Source organism: Gopherus flavomarginatus, chromosome 7, assembly GCF_025201925.1.
Source record: "Gopherus flavomarginatus isolate rGopFla2 chromosome 7, rGopFla2.mat.asm, whole genome shotgun sequence".
In the NCBI taxonomy this organism is placed as follows: Eukaryota; Metazoa; Chordata; order Testudines; family Testudinidae; genus Gopherus; species Gopherus flavomarginatus.
The window spans coordinates 96,454,131-96,469,119 of NC_066623.1; the positions used below are offsets into that span (position 1 = coordinate 96,454,131).

The 14,989-nt window shown below is 45.1% G+C and overlaps 1 protein-coding gene across 1 annotated transcript in view; it reads left to right on the top strand.

Annotated features, from left to right (window-relative positions):
* The window catches only part of WLS (Wnt ligand secretion mediator), a 55,514-nt gene that overhangs the window by 15,912 nt on the left and 24,613 nt on the right, over window positions 1-14,989 (top strand). Inside the window, exon 2 of the mRNA XM_050961046.1 lies at window positions 11,363-11,635. Coding sequence (XP_050817003.1) covers window positions 11,363-11,635 — 273 coding nt within the window. The remainder of the gene's footprint in view (window positions 1-11,362; window positions 11,636-14,989) is intronic.

A 14,989-nucleotide genomic window follows, 5' to 3' on the forward strand; every position in this document is an offset into this window, starting at 1 on the left:
CCATCTATCCTTGAGCTCTTTATCAAAGTTGTAATTGTGTGTGTCCTCTGAACTGGTTATAGCTGTAGTGTAATGGGTCTGTGTATCTATGACTCACTCACTGACACATAGGGAAGTCAGATCAGTTCTGGGGGCTAGGGCAAAGGGTGTGGGGAACGACGAATGCAGCAGCACTGAATTTCAGTGCTAGAAACTATTAAATCAATGCATGTCTTCCAGATGGTACAGTAGCTTGACGCTCATTGTACTGACCAACTTGCTGCTGCTTTGTTTTTAAAAGTTGTGATCCAGCAGCAAGAGAAGTAAAGCATATTGCTAGGGTAAAAAACTGTAATTCAGTTAATCAGAGCAGGTCATTATCTCATCTGCATGATGAGGTTCATGACCATCTTATTTATCAGTTACTGATTGTGAGTATGTGCTTTACACAGAGACTTGCTCACTGGGACATATTGAAAGGGAATGTGGGCAAAGTAAATTACCATGACCAATAATATTCAGTTCATCTCTGTTATTGCTGAAGGTACCTGGAGCTGAATCCATTTATTCCCTTTCCACCAGCTAATCTTATGTTGATCCCACTCTGCAGTCACACTCATATGTCTGTCTGCTTACCTAATAAATTGAGCACTTTTTACTTTGCTGCATGGCCCAGTTTCTGCTTAATCTTGAAGGATAAATATTTGTTGGAATATAAGCCTGTTGAGTAACTTATTAATACGGTAGCTGAGCATGGGGACTGTAAATTTTTGAGAAACTTCTCCTAATAGTCTTTCAAGAAACAGTATTTTTATTGGCAATATGCTGATCTTCATTTGATAGGTCTCTCTCACATACCAACTGAACTCGAAGAGGGAATTTCTATGCATTCTTTTCTCCATTCAACTAATCTGCTGCCATATCTCTTCACAAAGGTGAGAGAGAAGCTATATTCTTCTGATCCCTATGTTCTTGGGCATAAACTAGGGAAATACAACCTATATGGAGCTGTTATAAAGTGGGTGTGTAACTGGTTGGAAAACCATTCCCAGAGAGTAGTTATCAGTGGCTCACAGTCAAGCTGGAGAGGCATATAGGAGGGTCCCACAGGGATCAGTTCTGTTTAATATCTTCATCAATGGTTTAGAAATGGTATAGAGTACACTTATAACATTTGCAAATGATACAAAGCTGGGAGGAGTTGCAAGTGCTTTGGAGGATAGGATTAAAATTCGAAATGATCTGAGGTGTGTGTGTGTGTGTGTGTGTGTGTGTGTGTGTAAGTAATAAAATTCACTAAGGACAAATGCGCAGTACTCCACTTAGGAAAGAACAATCAGTTGCATCCGTACAAAATGGGGAAATGACTGCCTAGGAAGGAGTGCTGCAGAAAGCGAACTGGGGATCATAGTGAATCACAAGCTAAAGATGAGTCAACAGTCTAAAACTGTTGTGCACACTCAGGGCCGGCTTTAGGCCGATTCAGCCGATTCCCAGGAATCGGGCCCCGTGCCGAGAGCTGGAGCCCCAGCCAGAGCGTGGCAAGCGGCCCCGCAGCCCCCCTCTCCCTGGTGGAGCTCCGGGCCCTTTAAATAGCCCCCATAGCCCTGGGATAGCAGGGGGCTCCAGGGGCTATTTAAAGGGCCAGGACTCCAGCTGCCTCTGCCACCCTGTCCTTTAAATAGCCGCCGGAGCCCTGCCGCCCCCATGTATTCTCCAGGGCTCTCACCGCTATTTAAAAGGTCTGGGGCGGGGTAGAAGCAGGGGAGCCCTGGGCCCTTTAAATAACCCCCAGAACCCTGGGATAGCAGGAGGCTTGGGGGCTATTTAAAGTGCCGGGGCTCCAGCTGCCTCTGCTGCACCCCCTGCCCTGCCCCCAGCCAGCTCTGCACTCCATGCCCACAGCCAGCCCCTGCCAAACCCTCTGCCCTGTCTCCAGCCACCCCCTGCCACACACCCCTGTGGCCCTGCCCAAAACCAGCCAGCCCCCACACACCCTGCCCTCACCAGCCCTGCACACCCTGCCTTGTCTCCAGCCAACCCCGCTGCTCTCCCCTGCCTGAAGCCAGCCAGTTCTGCACTCGTCTGTCTCCAGCCCTCTCAACCCCTGCTGCATCCCCCTGCAGCCCTGCCTGAAGCCAGCCCACCCCACACCCCCCTGTCTCCAGCCAGCCCTGCACCCCTTGCCCTGCCTGCAGCTAGACCCTACCTCCGGTCAGCCCCTGCCCTGCCTCCAACCAGCCCCCTGTCCACTGCTGCCCTGCAGTTTCCAGTGCAGTAACCCTGCACACCTGCTTCAATGAGGGGGGCAGGGAGCAGCTGGGACCCACACATGTGCACACCCACAGGGAGTGGAGGGACCCACGCATGTGAAATGGCAGTCATTAATAAGCAATCAACAGCATATATGATGCAATGTACATAATTGTATTATTTATATAGTTATGGAAAGTAAATAATACATGGAAGAAATGAGAGGTGTTGTTTGTTTTTTTTTTTTTAAGTCATCCCTGCCAGGGCCCTGCCGAAAATGTTCAAATTGGGCCCCACACTTCCTAAAGCCGGCCCTGTGCACACGGTAAAAAGCAAACCTCATTCTGGGATGTATTCAGAGGAGTGTTGTAAGCTAAGACATGAGAAGTAATTCTTCTGCTCTAATCCATGCTGAGTAGGCCTCAGCTGGAGTGTGGTGCCCAGAAATGGACACACTACATGTCAGGAAAGATGTGGGAAAAATTGGAGAGAGAGAGGCCAGAGAAAAGCAGCAAAAATGATTAAGGGTCTAGAAAACCTCTTAAGCGCTGGAATAAATTGCCTAGGGAGGTTAAACATCCGTGATGGAGATTCTACAAGAGCAGGTTAGACAAACATCTGTCAGGGATAGTCTAGATCAGAGGTGGGCAACCTACAGCCTGCGGGCCGCATCCGGCCCACGGGACTGTCCTGTTCTGCCCGGCCCTTCTTGCTCCTAGCTGGGGAGGCTAGCCCCCAACCCCTCCCTGCTGTCGTGTTTTCCCCCCCACACACAGCCTCAGCTTGCCGCACTGGCAGCACTCTGGGCTGCGAGCTCCTGCCCCGCCGCTCTAGGCTGCACAGCAGCGTTGCTGGCTCTGGCCACATGACACAGCTGCCAGTCCTGGTGCTCGGTGGGGGGGGCTTGGATAAGGGGCAGGGGGCGATTGGATAGGTGTGGGAGTTCCAGGGGGCCTGTCAGTGGCAGGGGTGTGGATAGGGGTTGGGGCAGTTAGGGAACAAGGATGTCTGGATGGGGGGGATCCTGGGGGGCAGTTAGGGGCGGGGAGTCTCAGGAGGGGATGTTCAGGCTGGTTGGAGGCTCTGATGGGGGGGGGGGCAGTTGAAGTGGGAGGGGGCAGATAAGGGGTGGGGGGCCAGGCTGTTTGGGGAGGGATAAGCTTCCCTACCAAGCCCTCCATACAGTTTCAGAACTCTGATGTGGCCCTCAGGCCGAAAAGTTTGCCCACCTCTTGTCTAGATAATGCTGAGTCCTGCCTTGAGTGCAGGGGACTGGCCTAGATGACCTCTCGAGGTTCCTTCCAGTGCTGTGATTCGATGCAAGATCTTGAATGCTGCAGACCTAATGTGGTGTTGCTGCCTTGGGTTGGGCAGGGAGTTTCTCCACACTATAGGAACATATCTGGATACCTAATTTTGAAGACTTGTAAATCTCTTCTCTCCTCTCCCAGCCCCTGCAGCGTATAGGAAACTATCCAGCAGACATGATAGGTGGCTACTACGGTCTGAAGGTTGCGTAGGTGTATAGTGTAGCTCTGCAGACTGAGAGCATTCAACTGCAGACAATCATTTTGTGCCTTTTTTTCCTGGGTTACCTGTGCAGACACCATAGCATGGCAAGCATGGAGCCTGCTCAGCACACCACTGCTGTTGCGAGCATTGTAAACTCCTCGCGCATTATACTGCAGTATGTGCAGAACCTGGCTAAGAGACGGCAGCATGAGGATGATTGTGAGCAGGACATGGACACAGACGTTCCTGAAAGTATGGGCCGTGGCAGTTGGGACATCATGGCAGCAGTGGGGCTGATTGATACAGTGGAACGCTGATTCTGGGCCCGGCAAATGAGCACAGGCTGATGGGACCGCATAATGTTGCAGGTATGGGATGATTCTCAGTGGCTGTGAAACTTTCACCTGCATAAGGCCTTTTTCTTTCCTGGAACTCTGAGTTGCTTTCCCCTGCCCTGAAGTGCAGGAATACCAAGATGAGAGCTGCCTGACAGTTGAGAAACGAGTGGAGATTGCCACTCCTGACTGCTACCAGTCAGTCGGGAATCAATTTGGAGTGGGCAAGCCTACTGTGGGGACTGCTGTGATTCAAGCAGCCAACACAATCGCTGACATTCTGCTATCCAGAGTAGTGACTTTGGGAAATGTTCAGGTCATAGTGGATGGCTTTGTTGCAGTGGGTTTCCCTAAATGTGGTGGGGCGATAGGGATATGCGTTCCATCTACCTTGGCACCAGGCCACCTTGCCAACCAGTACATAAACTGCAAGGGGTACTTCTCAACGGTGCTGCAAGCACTGGTGGATCACAAGGGACCTTTCACTGACATCAACGTGGGATGGCTGGGAAAGGTGCATGACACTCGTATCTTTAGGAACTCTGGGCTGTTTGAACAGCTGCAAGAAGGGACTTCCCAGATCAGAAAATTACTGTTGGGAATGTTGAAATGCCTATGGTTATCCATGGAGACACAGCCTACTGCTTGCTCCCATGGCTAATGAAGCCATACACAGGCAGTTTGCACAGTAATAAGGAGCAGTTCAACTATAGGCTGAGCAAGTGCAGAATGGTGGTAAAATGTGCATTTGGACATTTAAAAGCTCGCTGGTGCTGTTTGACTAGGTTAGACCTCAGCTCAACCAATATTCCCATTGTTATTACTGCTTGCTGTGTGCTCCATAATATCTGTGAGAGTAAGGGGGAGACATTTATGGTGGGATGGGAGGTTGAGGCAAATCGCCTGGCTGCCAACTTTGAACAGCCAGACACAAGGGTGATTAGAAGAGCACAGGTAGATGCGCTGCACTTCGGAGAGGCTTTGAAAACCAGTTTCGTGACTGGCCAGGCTACAGTGTGACAGTTGTGTGTGTTTCTTCTTGATGGAAAACCCACCCACTTCATTGGGGTTTTTTTTAAAGGAGATAACTGATGAGGTAGCCTGGGTTGGGTAGGGTGAGGTGAGGGAGGAGGAAAGGACAAGGCCACATTTTTTATTTGTAGTGTGGCTACAATAAGCACTGTTTGAATGACAGCCTTCTGTTGCTTGGGCCATCCTCTGGAGTGGAGTAGCTGGGTGCCCAGAGCCTCCCACCCACGTTCTTGGGCATCTGGGTGAGGAGGATATGGAACTTGGTGAGGAGGGCAGGTGGCTGTACAGCGGATGCAGTGGCGGTCTGTGCTCTTGTTGGCTTTCCTGCAGCTCCACCAGACTGACCATGTCCATTTGCTCTCCCATTAGCCTCAGCATTGCATCCTGCCTCTTCCCATTGCGCTCACTTAATGCTTTCCTGGACTGTGCCACTGAATGCCTCCATGCATTCAGCTGTGCCTTATCAGTGCAGGAGGACAGCATGACCTCAGAAAACATGTCATTGTGAATGCATTTTTTGTGTGTGTGTGTTAACCTCGGGGATGGAGATAAGGGGAGCATAGAAACATTTGCATCTGCAAGGGGATAAAAAGGGAGAGAAAAATTTAAGACAATACATTTCTAAGAACAAAAGGGAGACTCTCTCTCTTTCACAGTGAATCAAGCAAGTCTCAGCAGACAGCACGTGTGCTTTAGGTGCCAGGTCACATTTTACCTTTTTTATATTGAGTGCTTGCTGGTATGGTGACCATCACACACAGCTGAGCAACAGAATTTGGTTTCCAGGCAGCCATGGTAAGCCAAAGGGTACACGGGTTTGGCTTCTAACACCTTCATAACATGTGGGAATGTTTTCAAACTGCAGCCACCTCCTTTCCCATACCAAGCAATGCCGGTTGGCTTTGCCATTTAAAAAGAGGGGCTGCAGTTTTCTAGTGGATTTGCAGCGCACACATCCATTATAAAATCAACCTAACGTGGCTAAATTCGAGCTAACCCTATATTGTAGACCAGGGCTGAATTGCTAACTGTTGTGAAAAGGCATTGTGAAATCTTGTTTGAAGGGCCACAGTGAGATCTCTGGCTCCAGACGCACTGGAAGCAAGTATGACACAACTGTAGAAACTTGAATTAGTGACTACAAAGGCTGGGAACCTCACAGCCCAAAGACTTTTAAGGTGGCATTTCTAGCAAGCTACAAAGTGCAATAAACCCTTTTGCTCCTGGTTTGTAAAGCCCATCGATCAAAATTTCCTGTGAGTGATGGTGTCTACTAGAGACCTGCTGCCATGAATGGAAGTCACTAGTTAAGATAATCCAGAAGTAGTAATATTAAGTGCTGGTTTGAAAACTAATTTGGATTAAAATGTGGTAACATGGCTTAACCAATGGGGTGGATGGAGCCAAACGGTGTCTAATCTCAAGCCCCATACATTCAGCTGGCTAAACCATGCTGAGGCAATTTTAAAAACAACTTGCATTCAAATTTCTCTCTCCAGAAATAAGGCTAAAGGCAAGGAAGGGCTTTGCATGTAAGAGCTAGGAGCGATATGTATTCTAGCTAGATAAAGTAAGCGGGGATGTGTGTGGCTTTTTGTTTTTTATGATGCCTCATCCTGGCCTCCCTTCTTATGTTAGAAATTTCCTTGGACAAATACCTAGATGTACAAGATATTACACAACAATATGTCTAATATGAGTTTCCAGCTAGTTTTGTGTGTCAAATAATTACAAGCACAATAAAGAGGCTAGGTTTTGAAAATCTGTAACTACCTCTTTCTACTAAAGAAGCTGGAAATGCATAGGTGGCACATTCGCATCTAAGTTCTTCCACTATGCCATGTACCAACTGATACAGTAAAATCACAGCACATAGCTTATAGAATGACTTTTCAGTCCACATTTTCTTTATTCTCTCTGAAGGGCCATAAATTGGACAACACTGCCTAATCCAGTGGATAGATGTGCTACGTTCTGCACCTCACTTGCACTGGCCTTCATTAAAAGTGGCCCTCATGGTCACCAGTGGCTACTCATAGATTCATACCCTTTAGGATCAGAAGGGACCCATATGATCATCTAGTCTGACCTTCTGCACAAAGCAAGCCACAGAACCCTACCCATCCACTTCTATAACAAACCCCTAACCTATGTCCGAGTTATTAAAGTCTTCAAATTGTGCTTTGAAGACCTCAAGCAGAGAATCCACCAGCAAGTGACCCATGCCCCGCGCTGCAGAGGAAGGCGAAAAACCTCCAGGGCCTCTGCCAATCTGCCCCGGAGGAAAATTCCTTTCCAACCCCAAATATGGCAATCAGCTAAACCCTGAGCATGTGGGCAAGACTCACCAGCCAGCACTCAGGAAAGAATTCTCTGCAGTAACTCAGATCCCATCCCATCACAGACCACTGGGCATACTTATCTGCTGATAATCAAAGATCAGTTGCCAAAATTAAGCTATCCCTTCATACCATCCCTTCCATAAACTTATCAAGCTTAGACTTAAAGCCAGATATGTCTTTTGCCCCCACAACTCCCCTTGGAAGGCTATTCCAGAACTTCACTCCTCTAATGGTTAGAAACCTTCGTCTAATTTCAAGTCTAAACTTCCTAGTGTCCAATTTATACCCATTTGTTCTTGTGTCTACATTGGTACTAAGCTTAAATAATTCCTCTCCCTCCCTAATATTAATCCCTCTGATATATTTATAAAGAGCAAGCATATCCCCCCTCAGCCTTCTTTTGGATAGGCTAAACAAGCCAAGCTCTTTTAGTCTCCTTTCATAAGGCAGGTTTTCTATTCCTTGGATCATCCTAGTAGCGCGTCTCTGAACCTGTTCCAGTTTGAATTCATCCTTCTTAAACATGGGGGACCAGAACTGCACACAGTATTCCAGATGAGGTCTCACCAGTGCCTTATATAACAGTACTAACACCTCCTTATCTTTGCTGGAAATACCTCGCTTGATGCATCCTAAAACAGCATTAGCTTTTTTAACGGCCATATCACATTGGCAGCTCATAGTCATCCTGTGATCTACCAATACCCCAAGGTCCTTCTCCTTCTCTATTGCTTCCAACTGATGTGTCCCCAATGTATATCTAAACTTCTTATTATTAATCCCTAAGTGCATGACCTTGCACTTTTCACTATTAAATTTCATCCTATTACTATTACTCCAGTTTATAAGGTCATCCAGATCTTCCTGTATGATATCCCGGTCCTTCTCTGTGTTAGCAATACCCCCCAGCTTTGTGTCATCCGCAAACTTTATTAGCACACTCCCGCTTTGTGTGCCAAGGTCAGTAATAAAAAGGTTAAATAAGATTGGTCCCAAAACTGATCCTTGAGGAACTCCACTAGTGACCTCCTTCCAGCCTGACAGTTCACCCTTCAGTACGACCCGTTGGAGTCTCCCCTTTAACCAGTTCCCTATCCACCTTTCAATTTTCATATTTATCCCCATCTTCTCCAATTTAACTAATAATTCCCCATGTAGAACCGTGTCAAATGCCTTACTGAAATCGAGGTAAATTAGATCTACTGCATTTCCTTTGTCTAAATAATCTGTCACCTTCTCAAAGAAAGAGATCAGGTTGGTTTGGCACGATCTACCTTTAGTAAAAACCATGTTGTAACTTGTCCCAATTATCATTGACCTCAATGTCCTTAACTATTTTCTCCTTCAAAATTTTTTCCAAGACCTTACAAACTACAGATGTCAAACTAACAGGCCTGTAGTTACTCGGATCACTTTTTTCCCTTTCTTAAATATAGTAACTACGTTAGCAATTCTCCAGTCGTACGGTACAACCCCTGAGTTTACTGATTCATTAAAAATTCTTGCTAACGGGCTTGCAATTTCATGCGCCAGTTCCTTTAATATTCTTGGATGAAGATTATCTGGGCCCTCTGATTTTTTTGTCCCATTAAGCTGTTCAATTTTGGCTTCTACCTCAGATGTGGTAATATCCACCTCCATATCCTCATTCCCATTTGTCATCCTTCCATTAGCCCTAAGCTCCTCATTAGCCTTATTAAAGACTGAGGCAAAGTACTTATTTAGATATTGGGCCATGCCTAGGTTATCCGTAACCTCCATTCCATCCTCAGTGTTTAGCGGTCCCACTTCTTCTCTCTTTTTGTTTTCTTCTTATTTATATGGCTATAGAACCTTTTACTATTGGTTTTAATTCCCTTTGCAAGGTCCAACTCTACACGGCTTTTAGCCTTTCTCACTTTATCCCTACATGTTCTGACCTCACTAAGGTAGCTTTCCTTGCTAATCTCACCCTTCTTCCACTCCTTGTAGGCTTTCTGTTTTTTCTTAATCACCTCTCTGAGATGCTTGCTCATCCAGCTTGGCCTACAACTCCTGCCTATGGTTTTTTTTTTCCCCTTTCTTGGGATGCAGGCTTCTGATACTTTAAATCGCAGCTGCAGAAACTAATTCCAGGCCTCCTCCGCATTTAGATCCACAAGTTCTTCAGTCCAATCCACTTCCCTAACTAATTTCCTTAATTCTTTAAAGTTAGCCCTAGAGAAGTCAAAAACCCTAGTCCCAGATCTATTTTTGTTTATCCTTCCATCTAGTTTGAACTGAATTAGCTCATGATCACTCGAACCAAGGTTGTCCCCTACAACCATTTCTTCTATGAGGTCCTCACTACTCATCAAAACCAAATCTAAAATGGCATCCCCTCTTGCTGGTTCTTCAACTACTTGGTGAAGAAATCCATCTGCTATCACATCCAGAAAAATCTGAGCCCTATTATTCTTGCTAGCACTTGTCCTCCAGTCTATGTCTGGGAAGTTAGTCTCCCATGATCACGCATTTCCCATTAGTATTTACTTCATTAAAAACATTAAAGAGGTCTCTATCCATGTCCAAATCAGATCCTGGTGGTCTGTAGCACACCCCAAACACTATCTCAGGGGAGGCTCTAGTAGCTTTCTTTCCCAGTGTGATTTTTGCCCAGACAGACTCTGTCTTGTCAATTCCATCACTTCTTATTTCTTTACAATTAACCTCATCATTGATGTACAATGCTACTCCACCACCTTTGCCTTTATTTCTGTCTTTCCTAAACAGCACATAGCCTTCAATACCTGTACTCTAGTCATGACTACTATTCCACTATGTTTCTGTTATCCCTATAATATCCGGTTTCACTTTCTGCACCAGTAGCTCTAATTCCTCCATTTTGTTACCTAGGCTGCTCGCATTGGTGTACAGACATCTTAATTTTTGCCGTTTGGCTTCACTGACATTATTTACCCTGTTAGGCGCAGACATTCTACCACCAGCATCACCTGTTAGTCTGGCATCTACACTACCCTTCCTCCTTATGTCAATTCTTCTGTCCACAGCTGTATCCCCTCTTACTTAGTCTGTTAGTCTATAAAATGCCACAGGATTCTTTGCCCCTCTTACTTTGTTTTCTTCCCTCTCAAGGTTAAATTCCAGCGTGGAGATCTCCTGGACATCTCCCAACCATCTCCCCCAGTTTCCTAGTTTAAAGCTCTCTTAATCAGTTGGGCGAGCCTCCACCTGAGTAAGGAGGGAAATGGACTTCTAGGATGAAGTCCATCCCGAGAGAACAGTCTTCTGTCCATAAATGCTTCCCAATGGCTGTACATCCCCAAAGCCCTCCTTATAGCACCGCTGCCTAAGCCACCTGTTGATCACCATAATCTTGTCACACCTTTGTTGCCCTTCTCTAGGAACCGGCAGAATCCCACTGAAGGTCACCTGAGCCTCGATTTCCTTAAGCATCTTCCCCAGTCTGGCATAGTCTCCCTTGATACATTCCAGCGAGAATCTAGCCGTATCATTCGTTCCCACATGAAGGACAATCAACGGATTCTTTCCCACTCCCGCTGGGATCCTTTTCAGCCTCAGATACACATCCTATATCTTAGCACCCGGCAGACAGCACGCCCTTCTGTTCTCCCGATCAGCTCTAGTTACAGGCCTCCACCATGTGATGCAACGTGCCACTGGTATGCCTAGTCAGTAGAACAAGGCTAAAACTTTCTCACCTAGAAACTTCTTTACTTAACTACTGGGTTGCTTCTTGCGTACTTTGAAAGGATTCCTAAAGTATTTTTAAAAGGCTAATAGCAATGACTGCTCTGATGTAACATGCCTCCTGTACTTTTCTGTGGGGTTGAGGATAATCTGGTTTCATAAACTGTTAGTCATGTAACATGTTAAAGATTTTAAAAATGTGGCTTGTTTCAATTTCAGCTCCAAGTCCCACTACAGCTATGCACTACATGTCAATAAAATGTGTAGATGTACGGAAAAACCACCACAAAAACAAGTGGCTAATGCCTTGGGGACCCAACCAGTGTGAGAAGATCCGAGATCTTGACGAGGCAATGAGCAGACAAATAGAAGCCAATGACATTGTGTTTGCTGTTCACATCCCCCTCCCCAAGAAGGAGATGAGTCCCTGGTTCCAGTTCATACTTGTTATCCTGCAGCTGGACATTGCGTTCAAGAAAAATAATGAGATAAGTATGTCGCTTTCTGTATGTCACGCTGTATGTGTCCCCCAAAATGCTTGATCAGTACAAGAAAATGTTGGGGTGGGTGTGTGTGTGTGTGTGTGTATTTTAAAATAGTTAAATAAAATGTATTTTAATTGTCTGTATAGACAAAGTTGAGTTACATGGGGCACATACTAACAGTGATAACATATAAACACTGTTCCCTTTTGAAACCATCATCTTAAGGAGAATTTTAATGTCCTGAAGCTCTGTCAATGTATGTGTTGTTTACTGTGTATAAAATTTATTTAATCATGGGAAAAATCAAAAATATCTCCCAACAATACAAAAGGGAGTGACCCTGGTAAGAGCAATGTCTTCTCTAAATTCCCCTTTGCCAGATCCTACTATGTAACAAAGTGTTTGGGCTTTAATGCTGCTCCCACTGAAGTCCACTGGCAACAATCCACTGACTTAGGCCTTGGCTACACTGGCGCTTTACAGCGCTGCAACTTTCTCACTCAGTGGCGTGAAAAAACACCCCCCTCCCCCGAGCGCAGCAAGTTACAGCACTGTAAAGCGCCAGTGTAAACAGTACCCCAGCTCTGGGAGTGCAGCTCCCAGTGCTGTAAGCTAATCCCCACGGGGAGGTGGAGTACCTGCAGAGCTGGGAGAGCTCCATACCCTAAGTGGAACTAAGATTTGAACCATAAAACAAAGGTCACTAATTGCGGTCCATTATCTCCCTCTGCATGGGAGAGTTGTGTGTTTTTTGTTTTTGTTTTTGTTTTGTTTGTTTGTTTGCTTTTAAAGAAAAGTTCCAGAAACTATGTTGGGGTAGTGATGGTAACAAGATGATGCTATTTTAATCTGACGTGCAGCATCTTACTGGATGGGCTATTAAGCAGCATGCTAGTGCTGGAATGGTCAGTGGAAAGAACAGTTAATTTAAAATTGTGTGAGCTAGGGAGGCCCCTTCTCATTGAAAAATAAATCGTGGGGAAGGGACAGCTCTAGCATGTTAAAGGAAGGAAAGCTAACATAAGGAACTCTCTTCTTCCTCTCCCTCCCAACAAAGAATGTGCTGAAGCATAATTCTGATCTGCAATCAGAAATAGCCTTTTTATTTACTCCCTCCCTTGCCAAACCTCAGTTTTGCAAGCACAAATATGGAGTGGATTTCCCCCCCCCCCCATCTGATTTAAAACAGAAATGATCCCAAGGTGATGTTTAGTCTTACTTTTGTTGAGTGAACATGAATCTATCCTCTCCTTTCTGTTACTGGATGTAGTAGCCTTACACTTTTTGGATGATAACCTGGGCTGGCCCCACCTACAAGGGCTCATTCTGAAAGACTTTGCAATGGTAAAATGCATGGTTGATTTTCATTATGACCCCATTTGGAAGTTGCTCCCCTAAGATCCATATCCAAAATTATTATTATTAGTGTTATTACAAACTAATCAGCAGTGCTCCTAACCAGGCTAAAATCAACTGTATTAAATCTACACTTTTTTCTTCTAGTGAGCACACATCCTTTGCATTTCTAAATTTAGCTTTTCAAGTCTACTGAAATCTGCATAGGCACGATCAGAAAACCAGAGAAAGACAAGGAGATGTTCATCTCTACTCAAGTGACCCTCTAACTTTGATGCTTGCCTGAACTGGTGGTCAGTTCACGGCACAAGCCAGGACCTCTTTTTCACTAGTGGTCCGCAAGCTGTTTGAGCTGAACAAAAGTATATTTGCAATAATTCTCTGTACTCAAATTTTCTAGCTGAGTTGGATTATTTTGAGGAATCTGATATTCAGGTTCTGGGAGGAGGTGTGTAGACAGTATTTGTCTAGTGGATGCGGGGCTCCAGTGACAAGGTTGCAGTGACTCATGTTGTTTTTGATACAGGCTTTTCCTCTGACCAGTTCGAGTTCTAAATTTTGCCATTTGAGCCACAGGGCAAGGATAATGGGAGACTGTCATAGTTCTACCACAATTTATTTAGTATTACTCTGCTCACTAGGCATCGCTGGCTGTTGAGAATAACACAAGTCGGGGATGTATGTCAAACAACTTCAGAATGTGGTCATTGACTAAACAGGGGCTTTCCTGTGGTAGAATGAAATGCTAGTCATGATACTGTGGCCCCAAGTGGACTCTGTAAGATGGTTTATTTTGCTCAAAGCAAAACCAACTGAGTAGCCCTAAAATATGCCTTCAGGAGTGATGGTATTACGCCCTTCGGAAGAAAGGAAGGCCTTATTCATGCATATCTTTAGAAACGTATTTAGGCCTTTGATAAGGATCCAGATACTTAGAAAAAGCAGTTTGCTCTTATGTTTGTCAGCTCGCATGGGAAAGCTGCCTGAGCTTGGCTTTTCTCCTTTTTTTTAAAAAAAAAAAGGCTAACTTCTGGGTCTAAACAGACTATTCCTTTTTAATGCAATGTTTACTCCAATACTGAAAACAAAAAATGCTCTTGCTCAGTTTGACTGACTGTTCTGCAAAAGATGGGGAGCGTGGAGAAATCTGCCAAACAAGTGTGAACTGCTGAAGTGGTTAAAATGGTCTGTATTTGGCTACTGAAATACTCCATGCATAGTTCATTTAATTGGTCAAGCAGGTATGACTGCAAATAGAATTCCAGTCTTATCTTAGTGCACTAAGTCTCATTCACATAAGCTGTATGAAACAAATGCTCTGTGTGAATAACATTGGCCAGTCTCCATCAATAACACAGCTGTTGAAAGAGTTTAGTTACCAGGACGATGGATGACACTCTCTGAGGGAATGTTTGTATGCAGTAATCTGACATTTAGCTAGCTGGCAGCAACCTTGAAAGTGAGATAGAATTAAGGGGGGAGCATTGCTGGTGATCTTGTTTCTGACCACAAGAAATGGCTTGTTTAAGAGTCACTACAAAAGACTTATTTTGAAACTAGAAGTGTTACTCTATTACTGTGCAATTAGATCTTATTCTTGTCATTGAGTTGGAGAACACTGGAAACTTTTTGGGAACGGGTCAAATGCCACTCAGCTCATCAGTGCTCATTCCACCATGTAACACCTGGTTTCAAACCAACTGTTTCTTGGCTGACCTACAGTACACATGCCTCAACTTAGCCCAGCACTACCAGGCCATTGCCTGCACTTATACTTTTTCTGAACTTTCATGCATTCTGGCCTTTCATCCTTCAGCAGTAAGTTTGCCTTCAGCACATAATATTCCAAGTTGGATACACTTTCAACAATGGCGTAAATCCTCTTTCACTTGCTTAATAGGTTTGCATTAGAATCTGTCTGTTCTCACAATTTAAGTCCTTCAACTTAAGTTTCCAATCCTCAGTCCTCTCTAGTTTTAAGTAATAGAAATAACTGTCTGCACGT